Source organism: Gymnodraco acuticeps, unplaced genomic scaffold, assembly GCF_902827175.1.
Source record: "Gymnodraco acuticeps unplaced genomic scaffold, fGymAcu1.1, whole genome shotgun sequence".
Lineage (NCBI taxonomy): Eukaryota > Metazoa > Chordata > Actinopteri > Perciformes > Bathydraconidae > Gymnodraco > Gymnodraco acuticeps.
Window position 1 is genome coordinate 8171 of NW_022991904.1, and position 22815 is coordinate 30985.

A 22815-nucleotide genomic window follows, 5' to 3' on the forward strand; every position below is an offset into this window, starting at 1 on the left:
CTGGCTTTCTTTATTCTGGGTGTTTGAGCTCTGCTTAATAATGTTCACTCCTATTATACTGTTGTTCATCAATATATCATAGTTCTCAGATATATCCAGAGCCTGTCTCTGATTGGCTGAAATACCAAACAGGTCATTGCAGCATTACCCAGAATCCCCTCTGTTTCAGCCCTGTTTCCAAAGTGCTGATTCTCTGTCTGTTACTTTAGATGAAAATAAGGAGCCCCTCCCCACGCCCCTCTGAGAGAGATTTGGTTACAAAGAACTCAAAGGTGCTCGAGGACAGTGATTCTCAAATGGGGGTATGCGGACCCCTAGGGGTACGTTGGGGTACTGCAGGGGTACGTGAGATTAAAAAGAAAAACTAAAAAAAGTTAATTAAAGAAATACCATGCATGATTACAAAAATAATCTTAGTACAATAAGTTAAATAGAAAACACAATTTTATATAAAATATTCCTAGAACCACCAAGGGGGTCCTCATATAAACATGTCAAATTTCAATTGGTGTATTTTATTTTATAGTTTTGCATAATATATCATTTTGTTCATTGGTTTGTTAAACAGATATTACAGATATTAAATGTTTAAAAAATGTCGTTATGTTGTTTTTTTTCATGCATAAAATGAAAATATCCTTAGTTTGTTGTAATGCATGCATGAAGGAGTTAATACATCACACACTGAGGGAACATCAATATATTGGAATCATAGTGGTGGGGGGGGGGGGGTTACCTTGGTTGGTGATTGGCTAATGGTTACACAAGCCAAAACAACGTTATGACATCACAAAGTGGCCACAATCTGATCAGCTCATTTTCAAACAGGTTTTTATAGAAATGGATCAAAAAGAGAGAGAATCTTTGTTCCTGAAACTTTCAGAGTCTCTTTCTACAGAGGGGACACATGTTGATGTAGAAGAGACATGAAGAAGAGGGGACACATGTTGATGTAGAAGAGACATGAAGAAGAGGGGACACATGTTGATGTAGAAGAGACATGGAGAAGAGGGGACACATGTTGATGTAGAAGAGACATGAAGAAGAGGGGACACATGTTGATGTAGAAGAGACATGAAGAAGAGGGGACACATGTTGATGTAGAAGAGACATGAAGAAGAGGGGACACATGTTGATGTAGAAGAGACATGAAGAAGAGGGGACACATGTTGATGTAGAAGAGACGTGAAGAAGAGGGGACACATGTTGATGTAGAAGAGACGTGAAGAAGAGGGGACAGATGTTGATGTAGAAGAGACATGAAGAAGAGGGGACACATGTTGATGTAGAAGAGACATGAAGAAGAGGGGACACATGTTGATGTAGAAGAGACATGAAGAAGAGGGGACACATGTTGATGAAGAAGAGACATGAAGAAGAGGGGACACATGTTGATATAGAAGAGACATGAAGAAGAGGAGACACATGTTGATGTAGAAGAGACATGAAGAAGAGGGGACACATGTTGATGTAGAAGAGACATGAAGAAGAGGGGACACATGTTGATGTAGAAGAGACATGAAGAAGAGGGGACACATGTTGATATAGAAGAGACACGAAGAAGAGGGGACACATGTTGATGAAGAAGAGACACGAAGAAGAGGGGACACATGTTGATGTAGAAGAGACACGAAGAAGAGGGGACACATGTTGATGTAGAAGAGACACGAAGAAGAGGAGACACATGTTGATGTAGAAGAGACACGAAGAAGAGGGGACACATGTTGATGTAGAAGAGACACGAAGAAGAGGAGACACATGTTGATGTAGAAGAGACACGAAGAAGAGGGGACACATGTTGATGTAGAAGAGACATGAAGAAGAGGGGACACATGTTGATGCAGAAGAGACATGAAGAAGAGGGGACACATGTTGATGTAGAAGAGACATGAAGAAGAGGGGACACATGTTGTTGCAGAAGAGACATGAAGAAGAGGGGACACATGTTGATGCAGAAGAGACATGAAGAAGAGGGGACACATGTTGATGCAGAAGAGACATGAAGAAGAGGGGACACATGTTGATGTAGAAGAGACATGAAGAAGAGGGGACACATGTTGATGTAGAAGAGACATGAAGAAGAGGGGACACATGTTGATGTAGAAGAGACATGAAGAAGAGGGGACACATGTTGATGTAGAAGAGACATGAAGAAGAGGGGACACATGTTGATGTAGAAGAGACATGAGGAAGTGGATTTTGCACAATCGGTGACCTTTAAAGGCTGATTTCCCTTTTTAATATGCTGAAAGTGGCAAAGTTTCTTTGAGTTTAAGACGGGTAGGAACGAGCAGGATTTTGTAACATCACAACTAATTAAAAAGCCATTTGTGGTCGATAATAAAGCGTATGTGTAATATATATATATGACACTTTATTTTACATTATGACATACTATACTATTGATATACTATGAAGTTGAATGCCATCCTATATAATGACATTTAAATGCAATTTGTAGTATGACTGTTATGTTTTATGGTATAATACATTCTCACAAACTATACTAGGACATTTTCACGTACTTTATGACATACTATATTTTGACTTTGGTGGTTTGATTACATTTTGGTGGCCAAAGGTCATAAAACATGTTTTTCTGACCATGACTCAAGAATGCTAAACACCACGATTTCACACAAATGTGGGTACCACTTTACAATAAGACGGATTCGTAAAGGATTCTAGGTTATGAATTAGGTTGTAAACACTTTATTAATCATTAAGAACCATTTATAAACCGGTTCTAACAGTTTCCATACATCAACACAGGCTCACTATTCGGCAAGATGACTAAGCCTTATATTGGCTACTTAGCCAGAATCAACTCAGTGAGCTCCAGATACCAAGGATGCTGGCTGATGAAGAAGACGAAGCAAGCTAGGTAGCTAGTATAAGGCTTAGCAGTGCAGATACATGTGGGCTCACTATTTGGCAAGCAACCGGTCACAGTTGCCCTGTTTATCTCATGTCTTATAAAAGCTTATTAATGATTTATAAAGTGTTCACAACCTAATTAATAAATGAAGTACAAACTATTCGTAAACCCTTTCTAAGGGTATCTTATTGTAAAGTACCCAAATGTCTAATAGGAAAAAATATTAAATTGTTGACATTATGAACCGACTAGGATGTAAAACCACTGGCAGTAATTCATTTATGACATATCGTCCTATGACATTTTTATATTGTACCCTGAACATTTAACAAACCCTTTAGATGCTAATCATTCAAAGAAAGTATTATCTCAAAAAATGTGTGTGGAGTATTGTTGGAAAATGATGTTACTGAAATGTCACATTTAAAAAGCAAATGTCTTTCTTTGCATTTATATTTCCTCCTTTGCTGAAAACAAGCTGAGCGTTGAGCTTCTTACATCCTTAACTAAGGTGCTGAATTATCACAAAAAAACACATCTTCAGATCAAGGACACAACACATAGCCTTTATTAAAACTTTACATTAATTAATAACTCATTTTAAATACTATTGTGCTCTCTAGTTCTCTCTTTATACTACATCATAGTGAATATTAGTACTCTAGATGCTTTTATTATATTCTGATTTCCCTTTTAAAATCCAGTATAAGCCTTAAAAGTACATACAGTATGTACACTGTTGCAACATTCATATTAATGTATGCAAACACTGCAGGGTAATAGGTCATTGTAGAAGCGTTTGTTAGCTTGGGCTAAAAATGATAACCGCTTAAAGATACCAAATTAAATGAATGAGCTACTGAATACAAAGTGCAATGTTTGGAGTCTTATAACTCACTGAATAATATCAAACCGGTTAATAAATCTGGGTGTAAACTCACTCAGGAAATACTTTTTTTGAACACATAATTACCGACAGGTGCAATGACATTAAACATTCGCAATAATAGAAACACGCTGCAGTTTCAGAACACGATGCAAATATAACATATAACATATGTAAACGACATCTTCACCAACTTGACAAAATATGCTGCGCAGGGTTTACTGAAAGCGACACGCTGAGTGAAGCTTAAACACATCGGAAATGGGGACAATAAAAAGTGACGCACACAGCTGGGACCGGAGCGCTCATTGACGTTCAGGATTATAAAGTCTGCTCACTGTCACTGTATACTCAATTAAAATGTGAGTTTTATCGGCTTATTTGAACAACATTTGATTAATTCTGATCTGCTGTAAGCTAGCTTGCTAACGTAGCTAACTTCAAATATACTGACAAAACACTAACAATTATGAAACTCTGCCAACAGTGACAGGATAACAAATGCTCCAGCTGTGTGCGTCACTTTTCAGTGTCCCTGTTTCCGTTGTGTTTTATATTTGCAGTGTTTCGTTTATGCAGCGCTTTTAGTAAACGCAGCGCACGGGTTGTCAAGATGGTGAACATCAACCTCATTTGCATGTGTTTTGGCACATTTGTGTTTTAATATTTGCATCGTTTCTGAAACTGCAGAGCGTTTCTCTTAATGGCAATATTTATGCACCTGTCGGCCACCGTACAATACGACAGCAGTCATTGCCTTGGTACAGTAAGCAGCATAATATTCCATCTTTGTACAACTTATAAAAATAGAAAGCGTGAGATGACTATATTTGCCGGCAGGAGGCTACAGTATACGTAATAATCATTTTGTCGATTTTTCAGGAATATAAAGAAGTAGGTTATATATGTTTCACTAACAGAGTTCAGAGTCCCTGCTCTTTTTTACCAGTCATCCCATCTGGTTGTTCACACTGCACGGCACTGTGGACTGAGTGAAGGACGGCGGGCTGTCGTTGCTTTTGCTCGAGTTGGGAGATAGTGGAGCGACCTCTCCGGATGCCTGGCTCCCCCACGGCCTCCATTCTGCTCTGACCCTCTGAGGGCTGAGGCTGGAGGGCCCCTTCCCCTCATAAGTCCCCTTCACCACCCCATTCAGAGATCCAGAGGTCTGGTTCAGGTGCTCGGCTGAGACCAGAGGCTGCCGGTCCTCCTCCTCGGAGATGGCGAACACCTGAACGCTGATGTGGTCGTTCTCGCCTGGGAAATCGCGCCTCTTCACGCCCTCTGTCTGACTCTGAGTGGAGGAAGCAGAGCTGGGTTCAGACGGGGAACCTTGTGTTGGAGGAACCACAACAACAGAGGGATTTGTTGGTTCTTGTGTCCCGGAGAGGAGGCCGAAACAGGGCCCGGTGAAGCGAGAGCGCCGCAGGTTGCTGGTGGAGTTGAGGCGCCGCTGCCTCTGGGTGGGCAGCGACAGCGGGAAGGAGGCGTTGCTCAGGGTGGAGTCAGAGATGGAGCTGCTGTCGGCTTTAGAGTCCAGGTGAACGTCGGAGAAGATCCTCCTGCCGTGGTCCGCTCTGCCGTCCGCTGCCAAACCGGTTGGAGTCTGGGAAAGTAGGAGATGGATGAATTTCAACATGAATAAAAAGGCATGGGTGTATAGATAAAAACTAAAGATGGGTCAATTCGATATCATAATTCTCACACTGATCAGGTTTTTCTTTTTAAATACGATGTAATTTTACTTATCTTTGTCTTGAAATAGACCAAGTAGTCTGTAAATCATGTTTTTAATCGGCCCAAAAAGTAACTTGGAATAAGTAATTCAGCCGGAAAAAGCATTAACATATTGACCAATCGACTATAGAAATTAAAGCTGGGAAGCCTTAGAAACAAATTAAGTAGGTGTAATTAACTGAATCTAATGCTGAGCAGCTCCGTTGTAATATGAAAATTGTTTTTTTGTACTCACGCTGTCCACCAGCTTGGTGAAGGGGCTGCTGGAGTTCCAGCTGCACCACTTCTTGTGCAGCTGCGGCAGAGGAGGCAGGAGGTCCTGGAAGGTGCGGACGCTCCACGCTCTCGGCCTGTTGCTGCCCTCCCTGGTGGATCCAGAGGGTGAGATGGTGGAGTCCGGAGAGGGCCACTCCCCCACGGGGCCGGTGTCACTGTGCCGCAGAAACCTCTCCCGCTGCTGAGAGACACAGAAAACATTCATATATGTAAGGGTTCAAATGAGATGTCTGTGCAGAAGGCAACAACAGAGGGATTAAAGTACAGCTACATACAACAATACTAAAAAAAACATGATGAATCTGCTGATAAAGATTTGTTTCCCAAAGTACATGGTAATGTCTTTAAATCAGTTTTATATTATATAAAACAGAGAAAAGCAAGAAATCTCCATATTTCAAAGGCTGAAAACAGCATTTTTTGCCAATCAGATTGTAGATTTCACAATTTCCTTTGGTCTATAATTGTGCATACATAAACATAGTAAGAGAAGGTCGAGTGTAAAATAGGAGACACAGAAAACATACATAATAATAAACGCTAAAGGGTGCTGTTACTGATTGTGCTGTTATGTTAAATGTTTGTTTTTCATGTATTGTGTCTTGATATTTGTCTATGTTGATGTTACACATGGAGCTGCTGCGAGTCAAATTTCAGACTTGATCTGACCAATAAAGTATTATCGGATATGTATGATGGGCAGAAGGCAACAACAGAGGGATTTATGTACAGCTACATCCAACAATGCTTAAAAACAACACTAATTATTGATGAATCAGGCTGATAAAAAAAGAGAACAATTAAAAAAAATATCAATTTTGGTCTTCCAAGATTCAGCAGATTGTTTGCACTGAACACCTGGCTTTCAACTGCCTGTACTGACCATTCTGTCCATTTTATTGACAACTTTAACTTTTTCTGGGACCGCAGACATCTTTTTAAGGCAAATGGAGTTTGCCTCAACAAGTCAGGAGTGAAATTGTTTATCTCTAACATATTCAACTGCGTACGTCATCAATCTGTTCCCTCTGCCAAGGACAAGCAACAAGATAATCAAAACAAGAGAAATACACAACACATCGCTCAGAAAACCTTGAAAATCTATCATGCACCCGCCTGAGGAATGTCTTCATTATGGAATGGAGAAGTCTCCACCGCCCTTCACCCCAGCTATCACCTCTGAGGATACTCTTCCTTCACCCCACAGCTCTCTCTACTCTCCATTCACCCTTTCACCCTCGCCCACCCTCCTGGAGATCGCTGAACACATGAAGGAGATACAGAGGGTTGGCATCGATTCCTTCCTGGAGTTCAATAACCAAACCCTGAACGCGCACCAACACCCCCGTCACCATGCCTACCACAATCATCCGGACCAAAACGTCCTCCCCCCCTTCAAGACTGCTGTCTCCGAAACCTGATAAGGATGTGTGTGTAAAAAACGCAAACACTGACTGATATGTGCTGGGTCCAGGCTCAAGGGCGTATGGCACTCAACTCTTTCCAGGACAAGCCGGGGCCCTGCCTGCCAGTAGCTTTGCCGATATCTGTGTTGATAGGTAATAGATTAAGAGCGGTGAATCAGCTTAGATACAGGAAGCACTCAAACGTTTGTGTGAGTTTATCTAATTTAGCAGTGATTCCATGTCAACCACAGCTCGTCACAAAAAACTGACTGATAGTGTGTTCAACAAACTTAAACTAGCTTTATTAAATGTCAGGTCTTTGGCAGGTAAAACATTTTTAATCAATGATTTTATCACTGAGCACAATCTCGATTTTATGTTTTTAGCGGAAACTTGGATTGAACAAAATAACAGTGCAGCTGTTCTTATCGAATCAACCCCTCCCAACTTTAGTTTTATGAGTCAGGAAAGAATGCATAAGAAAGGGGGTGGAGTTGCTATTCTGTTCAATGATTCCCTTCAATGCAGAAAGACATTTTATGGGAACTTTGCTTCTTTTGAATATGTGGCCCTTCAGCTGAAATGCTCCTCTCGAGCTCTGTTCCTAAATATCTATAGACCACCCAAATACTGTGCAAGCTTTTTTGATGACTTTACTGAACTGCTGTCTATAGTGTGTATTGACTTTGACCGTCTAGTCATTGTTGGTGATTTTAACATCCATGTTGACAACCCCCAGGACAGAGGGGCAAAATAACTGTTTTGTGTTCTTGATAGCTATGGACTGACTCAGCATGTGACGGAGCCCACGCACAATAAGGGGCACACCCTGGACTTAATTATCTCAAAGGGTCTGAATATCTCTGAGGTTGTGATGACTGATGTTGCACTCTCTGATCATTCCTGTGTTTTCTTTGAGAGCTCTATTTCTGTTCACAAAAATGTTCAAAAAGAGGTAACCACAAAGCGATATTTAACTGAAAATACTAGGGAAATGTTTACTCAGAACTTGCCCCTGATAACATCTCAGTAAATGAGCTAGTAGATCATTTTAATTCAAAAATTAAAAATGTTATAGATGCCATTGCTCCAACTAGGGTAAAGGAAGTGTCTGGGAAGAAAATATCTCCATGGAGAAATGCCATGACCGTGAGAACAGAGAAAAAAAGAGTGTCGAAAAGCTGAACGCAGGTGGCGAAAAACAAATCTCCAGGTGCACTTCGCCAAGAGCGACTTCGCCTTTATAATTTGGAATTGAAATTTGCCCGACAGTCTTTCTTCTCTGATATCATTGCCAAAAACAACGCATGTGCCTTGTTCGCTACCGTCGACAGACTAACTAACCCCCCAGTGTCAGTAGCCTCTGAATTTCTATCCACCAGGGCGTGCAATGAATTTGCCTCCTTCTTCACAAGCAGTCAGTGCCTCTGCATCAGGAACAGCAAATGTTTTGTCTCTGTGTCCACCTAATATCAATTCAAACACCATGACACAATTCCATCAGATTAATGATAAAACCTGGAGGACATTATACAACTTCTGAAATCCTCCTCTTGCTGCCTTGATATTATTCCAACAGGATTTTTCAAAGATGTTTTTCGTTGCATGGCCTCAGATCTACTTCACATAGTAAACAAGTCTCTTCACTCAGGTGTTTTTCCACAGGCCCTGAAAACTGCAGTCATTAAACCGCTCTTAAAAAAGAATAATCTAGATGCTTCAGTAATGAACAATTACAGGCCCATATCAAACCTGCCATTTCTAGGTAAAATCATTGAAAAAGTAGTCTTTCAACAGTTGAGTAATTTCTTGCATTTAAATAACTGTTTCGATGTGTTCCAGCACTGAGACTGCTCTTGTAAAGGTCTTCAATGACATCCACTTAAACACAGACAGTGGCAGAACTTCAGTGTTAGTATTATTAGATCTCAGTGCTGCGTTTGACACTGTTGACCACAGCATATTACTAGACCGACTAGAAAACTGGGTGGGACTTTCGGAAACAGTTCTAAATTGGTTTGAATCCTACTTAAAGGACAGAAACAACTTTGTTTCTATAGGTAAATACACATCTGAGTTGACAAATATGACATGTGGGGTACCTCAAGGCTCCATCTTGGGGCCTCTTCTCTTTAACATCTACATGCTACCACTGGCTCAGATAATGAAGAACAACCAAATAAGTTACCATAGCTATGCGGATGACACACAAATTTACGTAACAATTTCACCAGGAGACTATGCTCCAATTCAAACACTGAGTAAGTGCATTGAACAAATCAATGACTGGATGTGTCAGAACTTTCTCCAATTAAACAAAGTCAAAACTGAGGTAATGGTCTTTGGAGCCAAGGCAGAACGTATAAAAGTTAGCACTGAGCTTCAGTGTGCAATGTTCAAAACAACAGATAAAGCCAGAAATCTAGGTGTAGTCATGGACTCTGACCTGAGTTTCAACAGACACATTAAAACAGTTACTAAATCAGCCTACTATCACCTAAAGAACATATCTAGGATTAAAAGACTAATGTCACAGCAGGATTTGGAAAAACTTGTCCATGCTTTTATCTTCAGTAGACTCGACTACTGCAATGGTGTCTTCACAGGTCTCACTAAAAAATCTATTAGGAAGCTGCAGCTGATTCAGAACGCTGCTGCTCGAGTCCTCACTAACACTAAGAAAGTGGATCACATCACTCCTGTTCTGAAGTCTTTACACTGGCTTCCTGTGTGTCAAAGAATATATTTCAAAATACTGCTGCTGGTTTATAAAGCACTGAATGGTTTAGGCCCAAAATACATTTCTGATCTTCTGCTAAATTATGAACCATCCAGATCTCTCAGGTCTTCAGGGACTGGTCAGCTTTCTGTCCCCAGAGTCAGAACTAAACATGGTAAAGCATCATTCAGTTATTATGCTCCAAATATCTGGAACAAACTCCCAGAAACCTGCAGGTCCGCTGCAACTCTGACTACTTTTAAATCCAGGCTGAAGACTTTTATTTTTGTCGCTGCTTTTAATTGAAACTGAGCCGTTGTGTTCATCAGTAAAGTGGAACTTCTGTGTGAACTATTCATATCTTAAACTGCACTGTAACTTTTTATTCATGTATTTTTTCTTTTAATGTTTCTTTTATTATCTTTTACTGTTTTTAAATGCCTTTGTCTGAATGTCTTTCATTTTTGTAAAGCACCTTGAATTGCCTTGTGTTGAAAGGTGCTATATAAATAAACTTGCCTTGCCTTCCAAAGTGCAAGGTGATTGTTTTAAATGATATACAACCGAGAAAAGCAAGACATCTCCATATTTCATAGGCTGAAAACAGTATATTTTACCATTTAGATTGTAGAGTTCACAATTTAATTTGGTGTATAGATAAACATAGTAATATCCACCCACTCAGTGTCCAGGAGCAAACTCTCCGCATCCATTTGTGTTCATTTATGGTTACCAGGCGATAAAGAGCAATAAAGAGTGTTTAGCAAACACATTTTCCCTGGAAGGACAAAGGTTAAAAGACAAGAGGGGCATAGAGAATATAGACAAACTAATTAAAAGACCATACAACGTAAATGGCTCACATGTCAAAGGTGGCATCAGCAACCTGGTTAGTGAACCTCACACGCATCTCTGGGACATAACATCAATAGAAAAAGACTCAGATAGTAACAATAGGCGCTTTCACACCGCAGTACTTTTCCCACAAAGGTTAATCAGAACTTAGTTCATGAGAACTCTTTAGTTCTCATGAACTAAGTACAGATCGCGTTCACACCGGAGTAAGTCCCTGAGGGAGGATTAGGCAAATGAAGCAGCTGACGTCACTTTGTCTTCTTCTGCTTTGGGTTTACTGGCAGGCCGCAAACAACTTCATGGTGTATACTGCCACCCAAAGTCCCCGGCCGGAAGTCCCCGGAGTTGGGGACTGGCAGCAGCTTCTACTGAAAGCCTTCCGAGTAAATCGCCAGAACGCCGACACCTCCTCATCTCCATCGCTCCCATGTTTTCTTTTGTGTTGCCATAAGTTAGTCCTCTCTGCGTTTGTGCGCTGGGCCAATGCTAATTATGCTGATGCGGGCAAAGAAAATGGCGGCTTCACAAACACTTTTCAGAGTTTTACGGGGCGTGGTTTGCAATTCGACCAGCCAATCAGAAATTGGAACCTTTTCTCCCCAGGAAAGTCCCTGCTCTCTAGCTGGGGCTGCATCTCAATTCTCTTATTTTTAATTTCCTCGCTCCTCGGTTTCGGTATCATCGGAAGTTGATTTGTCTGCGCCATCTTGAGTAGCGTCCCAGTGGCCTTATTTGTGCCGGAGGATCGAGGAGCGATAATCGAGGAACCACCAGACCATCCTCCGGTGAAATCCTCAGACACTCGCCCCGCCCCCTTACTGTGTATCGCTCACTGATTGGACGATGCAGTGCATGCACTGATCTGATGCTTCTTGACATGAGAGCAGTTTCCCAGCGGAGTGAAGAAAATACATGAAACTCACGAGAGTCACTCCTCAGTTTATACTGTGTTTTGTTTCAATTCATGTCTAATTTAGTTACAAATATGTGATATATCTGAGTGGACAATCCAATGCTAATGCTAATAATGCCAATGCGAGGATAATAAAATGGCGGCTTCACAAAACTTTTTGGGAGTTTTACGGGGCGTAGTTTGCATTCCGCCCAGCCAATCAGAAATAGGAACTGTTTTCTGCTCTCTAGCAGGGACGGAAAAGGGGGTAAAAAGGTTCTCATGAACTATTTTTAATTTTGGTGTGTACGCAACATTTTGGAACTATACTTTTCCCCGTACTTTTCCCCGTACTTTTCCCGTTTAGTTCCGATAGTTCCTGGGATTTTGCGTTCACACCAAAAATAGAATTTAGTTCATGAAAACGTTTACCCCCTTTTTATGCCCCGGCCACACGAGGACGAAAACGGCCGTTTGCGTTACTGTTTAGTGTCATATAGACCATTCGGCCATACGAGGACGACCGAATACGGCACTAAACGACTGAGGAAACGATAACGGGTCCCAAGGTGGATAGAACGGCATACGCAACGCTCTGGGGGGTCAAACGGCTCCGTGTGTGCGCCCTATACGAACATTTTCTGATAGTGATTGCGCAATAGCAATAGCCCCGCCTCTCCCCACTTCTGCTGCTCACCTCCGCATACCCCGCGCCATTGCTGATGTGTTTCGCCACCAACAACAACAACAATGGCGGATCGCAGAGTTGCTATCGTGCTCCGGACGCTACTGACCATGCTACAGTTCTTTGTGCAACATCTACAGCAGACTTACACATCCAGGGGGGATCTTACTCGCTTCTTTTGTGGATATGTACTGCAGCTTCAGCGATCATTTTCTGATAATGATTGCGCAATAGCCCCGCCTCTCCCCACCTCTGCTGCTCACCCCCGCGTCAAAGTAAACTGCACACTGAATTCAGATTATTTAGCTTTCTCTCGATATGGACATAAACGCGAGAGAAGTCTAATCTGACAGGACGGAGACACCTCTCAAACTACCTAAACTAGTTATAAATATGTTTATTTTTACTGTCGGCCGGGTCACTCAGTCATTACTGGATCAGCTGCTGCATGAGACAGACACTGACGCTGTCCAAAGAGAGGGTGGAAAAAGAGAGGCTCCGTGTATTTTTATTATTATATTATATAGAGTCGTTATTCATTTGTTTTAAAGCTCAATAAATAACAAAGAAGACCTTTGACCGGCACTTTTATAATTTTGTCGGAAGGTTTAAACTTTAATTCACGTTGACTGGCGAAAAACTCTGCCCGGTTCCCTCGGCCCCCACCGCGGAGAATAAACAGAAGGGCAACCATGACAACCATGCTTCTTCGCTGCTTTTGTGGAGGAAGTTACAGCGCCACGTACAGGCTCCTGCATATGTACTGCAGCTTCTCCAGCGGTTGGAGCTAAACGGAGCGGTCTCGTGTGGACAGAAACTATCCGGATAACTATTGCGTATGGACGGAAGCTTGTTTGCGATTGCGTTTGCGTTAATCCTATGCGTTTAGCCGTTTTCGTCCTCGTGTGGCCGGGGTATTAGAGCCTGCTAGAGAGGTGGTACTATCCTGGGGAGAAAAAAGTTCCAATTTCTGATTGGCTGGGCGAATTGCAAACCACGCGCCAAAATACTCGGAAAAGTTTTTTGAAGCCGCCATTGTATTTGCTGGCATTAGCATTATTAGCATTAGCCCCGTGCATCAACGGAGAGAGAATAACTTATGGCAACAGAAAAAAAAACATGGGAGCGGTGGAGTGATGAGGAGGTGTCGGCGTTCTGGCGATTTACTCGGAAGGCTTCAGTAGAATCTGCTGGGAGTCCCAGCAGCTGCTACTGAAGCCTGTCCCCAACTCCGGGGACTTCCGGCCGGGGACTTTGGGCGGCAGTATACGCCATGAAGTTGTTTGCGGCCTGCCAGTAAACCCAAAGAAGAAGAAGAAGTGACGTCAGCGGCTGCATTTGCGTAATCTTCCCTCAGGGAACCTTTTCCGGTGTGAACGTGATCTGCTCTTAGTTCCATGGGGGTACTAAGTGCTAGGAACTAAGTACGGCAAAGTACTTGGTGTGAAAGCGGCTATTGGCACTGCCCATTTTACATTTTAAAGAGGCCCTATTATGCGTTTCCCTTTCCTGTAGTGTGTTCATTCGTTTATTGTGCATGTAAATTGTCTGCAAAGGCTAACATCTCTGGTCTTTTCTACCTGGATATGTGCTTATTTGATTTTGATTTTATTAAAGGAATGGTATGCTCATGACACTCATTTTTAAATAATTATCATCCGATAAAACAGACCAGTCTCTGCCAGTCTCTCTTTTTTTTTTTTTAATCCGATGACATTATCAGTGATTTTAAACTGATTAATTACCGAAATAACATCAACACTGTGGGCGGCGCCATTTTACCGGACGTGACGTAAACCATGCGTTTGGTTTCGAGGACACGTTGATGTTCATGTTATTTACTGTAGTTACTCTCTTCAAATATGCCTCATTGTATCGCGAAACATTGCCACAATTCTGATAGGAACAATCCACGGAATGCTCGGTTCTATCTGTTGCCAAAAGGTAAGCGTAGGAAGTACGTTCGGAGGCAGTGGCTAGCGAAATGTGGCCGGCCCGAACCGAAAGATCCACAGGCGCATGTATGCAGCGAACATTTCAAGTTTCCGGACGACTACTATGAGTATGATAAAACATAACATGGGATTTATTGAACAACCATTACTTAATGGAGATGCAGTACCATCGGTCTTTCTGGTGTCATCACCGACCAGGACACCAGTTCGGCCAGTTGAGAAATCGCCCTCTGCAAGTGTGAAGCGACGGAGGACCAGAAGTAGTGCTCGGAGTAAGAATAAGGTATGTTATGGCGCATTTCCATTGCAGCGGGTAGCCCCGTTTAAACGTCCTTTATCGTCCAGGCCAGGCCAGTTTTTGGTGGCCTTTCCATATAGCGTAGTACCGGCTAGTGGGTATTTCCCCCCAGTTTTTCCGGCCCCATAAAATCGTGGTTCTAGGGCCAGGGACAACGAGGCTGAGTATGCTAAACTAGAGAGGGAATCGCTAGCAAGGGTGGTACTACATGCATACATATCTAGTAATCAAAATCATTGTATCTACTAAGTAGTACTAAGTAGGCTCGAACCTGTATGGCTGAATTCCCCCATCCAATCTCTTCATATTGCTCAAAACTTCGCCATGTTTTCGTGTGTTTACAAAGTGAACGCATGGATGACGTCACGACCATCACGTCACTACTTAAAATGGGCAAAATGGCAGCGGCCTGACGGAATATACAGGTTTTGATAAAAAAGAGCTATAAAATCATTATTTACCGGGGAATATCGCTGATTTCTTCAGGGTATGGTTTAAACATAATGTTTCACTAAATACTGAAGTTTTGATTAATTATCTAATGAGTGGAGCATTCCTTTAACATGTGCTTGCCCCTTTTTTATATATGTTAGGCCACTCTTTATTTTACCCTCGACCTGCACTGTACCCTTAGCTGGCATGAAAGTGTCCCTGCTGTGGGACAAAGAAAGGATTTCTGAACACAGTCATTATGGTAGGGATATTAGGAAGTGACTGTCTGCCAATCTGCTAATTACACCTACTCTGTTTCCCCCTAACACCTGAATTCTCCCTGCAGATTGCATTGTGTGCTACACTAATGGATTAACAAGAAGGAACTGTGCTGATCAGCTTGGCTCTCACACACACAGCCAGCCAACGTGTGTGTGTCACGTACCAATTTTTATTATTCTGTAAAGTTGTCGAGAAAACAGCATGACTTTTGGAATGATATCAGTCACACTGTGTTCTTGTTCATGCACAACTCCTTCAATCAGCTCTATGTATCACTCGTCCAAACCACTTTTACTGTATTGACTCTCGTTAAAAAAGGCTAATTGACAGGTTCGCTGTGCAAAGGCCTTGTTATTCTTCCTGGTCGGTCAGCTGCTGTTGATTGGGGGAGGGGGGTAAGGTTTTAGGGTTGCAACCATCAGACAGAGAACGAGTGCAGATAATCCTTTAAACAGAGTCACTAGCAGCTAGCTTTGTCTAGACAAGAATTAGCTTAGGGGTTTAAATAAAATGTACTTTTGGTACGCTAAAGCTCCAAGAACACAATGGCAACTTTTAAATTTAACACACGAGGTGAGAAATCAGCCACCCACCACAAGTCGCCTATAAACCGCGGATCCGGATGCGGGGTCTACGACTGGCCGGGGAAACTTGCCACCAGAAAAATGAGAAACAGTTAAATTAAGTTTTTTGAATTTTGGAAAGTGAAGAATTAAAAAAAGTTTTGATCCAGCTTTTTTTCACAATTATTAACATTTAAATAAACTTTAGGTAACACAAGTAAAAGTACTCTTTTCACACTTTTCAGGATATTAAATATGTTATTGTTGGATTATAATTAGTGATTCATCAATGTCTTAAAACCGCCGTTGATAAAGGAGGATATTTTTTAATACAATATATTTTAACAATGGATCAATAAAGTTGATTTTAACCTACATTTCTTAATTATTGATCTACATTTCCATACAGTATTGTCAAAAACAGGCAAATAGGTTAATAAAAGTCTTATTTTTTTGTAAAGCTCTACTTCTAAAGGGTCCTTTTCCAAAATAATGTTTATCAAAAGGGGGGTTCTCGGCTACATATTTGTTTGGGTCACGCTAACCTGGAAGTTTACTTAGCCATGACCCCGAGAAGATTAATTGACAATTTGTCATTAACCTTGACCCCTTTCAACATTCTTCCAACATTATTTACATGGCATCGAGGATACACACAAGCAGACCACACACTGAGTGCCAAAGCGTGCATGACACACACAAACACACACACAATTAGAGCTGGGAATCTGGCTCTGGAGATAATACTCCATTAGTCTAGGCTGCAGAAAAGCTTGCCAGTCCTTCAAAAAGCTGCCAGAGCTGTTTTATGCCAACTCTTATTCCAAGATCGTACAAAAGAGATCGGATAAAAAAAATCTCGGTGGAACCGTTACTTGTTCCTCAACGCTTCTCCCATTTTTTAATTATCCTCATTTCTCATTTATATCCTCATAGCTTTAGAGTGTACCACGCGTACGCCAATAAATGGTGTCAGTCCTGTTAGGAACACTGGGCCAATTCAATGCAATGAATACCCCGTCACCTCTGATGATCATTGGTGCAGGGATCACTTCCCCCGAAGCCAGGAGATCACCCACAAAGCTGCTGGGCCTTGAGATCAGATACACAATTATTCTAACAGCTGTGTAGCATCATGGCTTCCTTCAGGTAAAAGCTGTTTTATCCACTGACTGATAAACAGTAAAGTGGAGGAAAAATCATAGGAACATCCAGAAATTAGTTAGCATTAATGATTTAGCACCTTCCCTTGTCTCTAAGTCAACTATTTTTTAAGTGGTTAGAAGCTGAAAATAAGGTATGTGGTTAAGACAAGCTGCAGAGATGTTTACATTTTGTTCTACATCATAAGATATGTCAGTTAATACCCCAATGTGTCATAAAAATGTCCGTTGCTAACGAGTGTCTAAACGAAATTACTAAACGTCATTACGCTGAACATTAGGCGCCTTTAGCTTAGCGGTGGTGACGTGAAGTCATGTGACCGTGCTGTAGTTCCTTTATAGCCCAACATTAGCGACCTTTAGCTTAGCGGTGGTGACGTGAAGTCATGTGACCGTGCTGTAGTTCCTTTATAACACAACATTAGCCTCCTTTAGCTTAGCGGTGGTGACGTGAAGTCATGTGACCGTGCTGTAGTTCCTTTATAGCCCAACATTAGCCTCCTTTAGCTTAGCGGTGGTGACGTGAAGTCATGTGACCGTGCTGTCGTTTCTTTATAGCCCAACATTAGCCGCCTTTAGCTTAGCGGTGGTGACGTGAAGTCATGTGACCGTGCTGTAGTTCCTTTATAACACAACATTAGCCTCCTTTAGCTTAGCGGTGGTGACGTGAAGTCATGTGACCGTGCTGTAGTTCCTTTATAGCCCAACATTAGCCACCTTTAGCTTAGCGGTGGTGACGTGAAGTCATGTGACCGTGCTGTAGTTCCTTTATAGCCCAACATTAGCCACCTTTAGCTTAGCGGTGTTGACGTGAAGTCATGTGACCGTGCTGTAGTTCCTTTATAGCCTAACGTTAGCGTTGTACTTCTGGAGATTGCATTTACTTTTCAAAAATCATAAAGTGGTGTTAACATGTGGAGATTATCCTGCTGAACAAAACGTGTAAATAGCCATGTGTTAGACACAGATCTTATTTTCTGTTTCGAAATCAAATGGAAAAAAGCCCATTGCTTTCGCTTCACCAACACGTTATCAATTCATCACGCTATCTTTTCAACTTTAGGTCAGGTAGACACTGTATAGGTATTAAATGAGTCCTTACGGTGTGAGGGGAGAAGGGCAGTCTGCTTGAACTTGGAGCTGAAGACACAATAAACACTTCATCCGCACCGAGGTCCAGTTCAGTCAGACCGCTGCAGGACTGGGACATGTCCCCGCCAGCACTGACTACAAAACACAGACGAATAGGTAGACACAACATATATTTAAAAACATTCAAGACAAGGCCATTTCTATCCCCTCTAGAATATGTTATACAGATCAAAAGCTGTACATCGTGGATGTGAAGAGTGCACAGCAGATATGACAATTTAACAAAATGTCTCAACCCTCACTAGGCCCGTCTTCATGCCATACTTTCATATATTAAAAGGCTTCTTTGTCAATGGAGTAACACAGGATAGTGCTGGAAGTCGGCTTGTATATTTCTAAAAAAAATTACAAAAAAGATTGTAGATAAATAAAAGTAGGGACAATTAAAAAATGTTAAACCTATATAGATATTAATCATGACAGAAATCAGCGCTGGGGGTGTCGTGATGTGCCGGTTTAGAGGATAAGCGAAATTATAAATATATATATTGATATCATGTTAATAACAATCTCACATGAGTCGTTTATTTGCCAAAAAAGAGATGAAAAACACAATTAGTAGTGTTTCAAATTAACTTGACAGATAGAAGAATTGATTTAAATATCTGTCTTTATGAATTATTTCAGCCACAAGTGTCATGTAGTGAAAAACTGTTTTGTGACTAATCAGCGTAAATAGATGGTAATAAGTCTTTATCACGATTAAATGTTCGGAAGTAGTTCAGAAAAACATCTGTCAATCAGTAAAAAGAAATGCACGTCTGGCCAGAAGAAAGGTTGAATGATGGTGTGCGGCACATTTCTACCTAAAGTAGGTCAGAGACAATTATTAGTAGTTTAACTGAACTCTACAGAGCTGTAAATTACACTTTCCTGCTTTCCTCCTCTTTAAGTAAGGACTGTTTCCCACTCAGAGAAGCAGCAGAGCTTGTGCGGTTGTACTGCAATTTAAATACTTCAATAAAACACCATGCAGAGGAGGCTAATGTGTTTTGGTGTAAACTCCTTACACCGTGACTGCAGCTCACAGAGAGGGGGACTGTACTCCTCTGTTGTTCAAAATACTCCCAGGGTGCTTTGTGGGTTAAATGCCACAAACCCACAAATCTCTCCGCCTGGGTTCAGTCCCACGGAGAGAGAAGCCTGTGGATTGTTCCAGGATCAAGCCTGTGTGCTGCTGCTCAACTAAAGCAATGCTCCTTTCCATTGAACACTTAAGAGTCCATGGAGGGTTCAGTTGTATCTTTTAAAATATCACACAAACGTGATCTGAGACTGAGTGTTGGTACATCTTTCCGAGAAGAACTCCTGGAAGATTTCCCAAAAGAGCCATTTGTTTTTAAAGAATAGCATACGAGTCAAATAGGAGAATACAAAGACAGATGGTTATCTAGAAACTCATCACCAAGAACTCATCAGCAGAGAAAATACATCCAATAATGGACATTCCTAAACACCCAGGGACTTACATTTTTAATGACTGCTGCTCTCAAACTTTATGGGGTCATTGCTCTGCCAGGAAACTAATTCATGTGTGATTTATATTTCTAAATGTACTGTCACCTTTCCCAGAAGTCCTAACACATGTAAATCTAAATGGATTGCATCTTGAGTAATGTGCAATACATGGGCTTTGGTCCTGCTGCAATGCCCCTTTTTTCCCAACTGTATGTCTTAGCAGTATGCCAGAGAGAAATGCACCCAAAAAGGAAATCAATTAAACATTTCCAGCATGAAATCAAGACCTTTAAAAAGGTCCCCTATTATACTCTTTTTCATCAATAGGTCTCAGATATATACAGAACATGTCTCTGAAGTGTTTGGCTCCAAACACCAAACAGATCATTGCAGCATTACCCATAATCCCCTCTGTTTCAGCCCTGTTTCCAAAGTGCTGATTCTCTGTCTGTTACTTTAGATGAAAATAAGGAGCCCCTCCCCACGCCCCTCTGAGAGAGATTTGGTTAAAAAGAACTCAATGGTGCTCTAGGAGGAGATTCAGGTGATAGGGGGGGGGGGGGGTTACCTTGGTTGGGGATTGGCTAATGGTTACTCAAGACAAAACAACGTTATGACATCATAAAGTGGCCAAAATCTGATCAGCTCATTTTCAGACAGGTTTTTATAGAAATGGATCAAAAAGAGAGAGAATCTTTGTTCCTGAAACTTTCAGAATCTCGTGTTGATGTAGAAGAGACATGAACAAGTGGATTTTGCATAATAGGTGACCTTTAAGCCATCCAATTGCTTTCGTGCGTTCATGTGTGTGTGTTCCCGACCTGTGTGTGGCGGGCTGTCGTTGTTGTTGTCCTGCTCGGCGCTCACTTCCAGGTTGGTCTGGTTCTCAGCCATCAGCTGCAACTCGCTCACCTCCGCCGCCGTGTTGGGGACCCCCTCCGGCACCTGAAACACCAGCAGAGTGACGGTCTGTTTATCCACGGAGCTTTAACAGGAAACCATAGAAACATCACAGCGACACACATTCATATATGCAGAAAGAAACAGTACTAAAGTCAATCAGAATACTTTACTTATGCCAAGGGGAAATTAGGTGTTGTAGTAGAGAAGATTACCAAACATACATTAAAGTAGTTATGTCAATATAAGAAAAATGTGCAATAAGAAGATACATTTAATAAAATAGAATACAATTATTTATAGGTTTTTTGTCTTTTTACTTACAATTTATGTACAATTACTCACATGTTTCAGATGTGAATATCTCACAAACTTAGCACATTATTCAGACTGTGCATTACTTTCAATATGTTTTTTGGTGTGAGTGTAAGGCTGCCACTGAAGAGTGTTTTTGCTTAATATGTCAGAAACTAGTAAAAAAAAAAAAAAGAACCGGCTGTTGTTTCCCACGGCACAGATGTCTTGTTTTATCTGACTAACCACCAAAAAACGAAATATATTAAGTATCAAGTATGACAAGAAATCATCCTCATCAGTCTTCAAATGTTACCAAAAAACGAAATATATTAAATATCAAGTATGACAAGAAATCATCCTCATCAGTCTTCAAATGTTTGGCCTCGCAGAATGACTACAGACAGGATGACAATTTGTTCAAATTAACTATAAAGTACTGTCATGGGACATGTTCTTGCCACTCAGACACAACTCACAGAGATAATAAGAGTCTATATTAATATTGTTTTAAAACCCAGGGAGATACAGACACAACTGAACAAATGTGTATCCTCTGAGGGCATTATAGAAACGTTAAAGCAGTTTAAAACACGATCACCAAGACACATATTTGACAATCCCCCTGCTTCATCATCAGGTTTGTTTCAAAACTACATGAGCTGATCTGAGCCCGAGCTAGACAGTGAAGGGGCAAATAATATACAAAGAAACGTCCAGAGATCCCAGTTAAAGCTCCATTTACAGAGGAATGTGTGACTGACAAATAAGTCAGAAGGGAGAAGAAGAAGAGAGGACTTCTGGGAAAGAAAGAAGTAGTGTCCGTACCTCAGAGTCGCTGGATGCACAGGAGCTGGCTCTCTTCGGACACAGTTTGGGTCTGGAAAACATAAAACCACAGCAATTTAGTGAATCATTACAGTCAAATGAACGTCAATTATTTTTGGAAGAGTTTTCCCAAGAATAAAAGTCCCTCTGGTTTTCACAATTTGACCAGAAATGTAAAAATGGACACTATTTGACATCTTAGCACTCAATGTATAATAGCTCCAACATAGCTGTGGCTATTTCCCCTGAATAGATTCCCCTAGGATGATAGAGCAAGATGCAGCACAGTCTTGCATTCACACGTCAAAAATGTAGTGCTTGTTACTTGATCTGCATTGCTTTGTATTTCCTGTAGGCATGACCTTTATTAAAAACCAATACTAGTCATGTCCAGTATTTCTTCCAGAGACAAACTGGCGGCTATCATGCTTTTCTAATGTTCAAAGGCCCAAATGAACTAATGAAGCTGAAATACTTGAGCAAGACCCCTCTTAATAAAAATTACTTTTACAGTTCAACGAGTTCACTGCCAGCCGCCGGTCAAATGAGGGCAACCCCTGCTGTGACTCTCATCCACCTTCCACTGTTTTCTGACCAGAAGAGACCTTGCAAATTAATCTCACTGCAGCTTCTAACATGCAACATTTCGCCTTTATCAGCAGGCGAGTCGTTTTCCAGTAATTTCTCATTTAAATTAATAGGGAACAATTGAAGAGGAATGAGAACGAATGTCAGCTACTGAGGCTGTGCTTTGATGCTAACGCGTTTCCTGGCTTCTGGATGTTGTTGTTGCTTTTCACACTTACATTTTATTGAACACATGTTTACAATTTCCCTGTCGTTAATAGTGAGAACCTGTGGAGTTATTGTGCCTAATGGAGGCGTTGGAGACAGCTTTTGAAATGAACGGGAATCATATTAAATTAAATAAAGCTGTTTCTCACAACAAGCTAAATGCTAACACCTCAGCAGATCTTCAGGATCTTGAATATATGTTGACAAGGAGGGTTGAACAGTCGGCATGTCAGAACAGATAGTATTACACTAAACCCTCATATTGTGTTCACTCTCCCCTGGGATGAACAAGAGGGAACAGATGGTAAATTACACCTTTTGATTGTTTGACAATGCACACAACTCTCATTGAGTTTTCAAT

General features: G+C 41.3%; 1 protein-coding gene across 1 annotated transcript in view; it reads right to left on the minus strand.

Moving 5' to 3' along the window:
- Positions 1-3423: 3423 nt before the first annotated feature.
- The window catches only part of si:dkey-112e17.1, a 39096-nt gene continuing 19704 nt past the window's right edge, over positions 3424-22815 (minus strand). The window contains exons 4-8 of the mRNA XM_034200113.1: positions 21660-21711; positions 20459-20582; positions 18130-18254; positions 5737-5958; positions 3424-5370 (exon numbers count right to left, since the gene is read on the minus strand). Of these exons, the coding sequence (XP_034056004.1) occupies positions 4714-5370; positions 5737-5958; positions 18130-18254; positions 20459-20582; positions 21660-21711 (1180 nt within the window). The 3' untranslated portion in view covers positions 3424-4713. The remainder of the gene's footprint in view (positions 5371-5736; positions 5959-18129; positions 18255-20458; positions 20583-21659; positions 21712-22815) is intronic.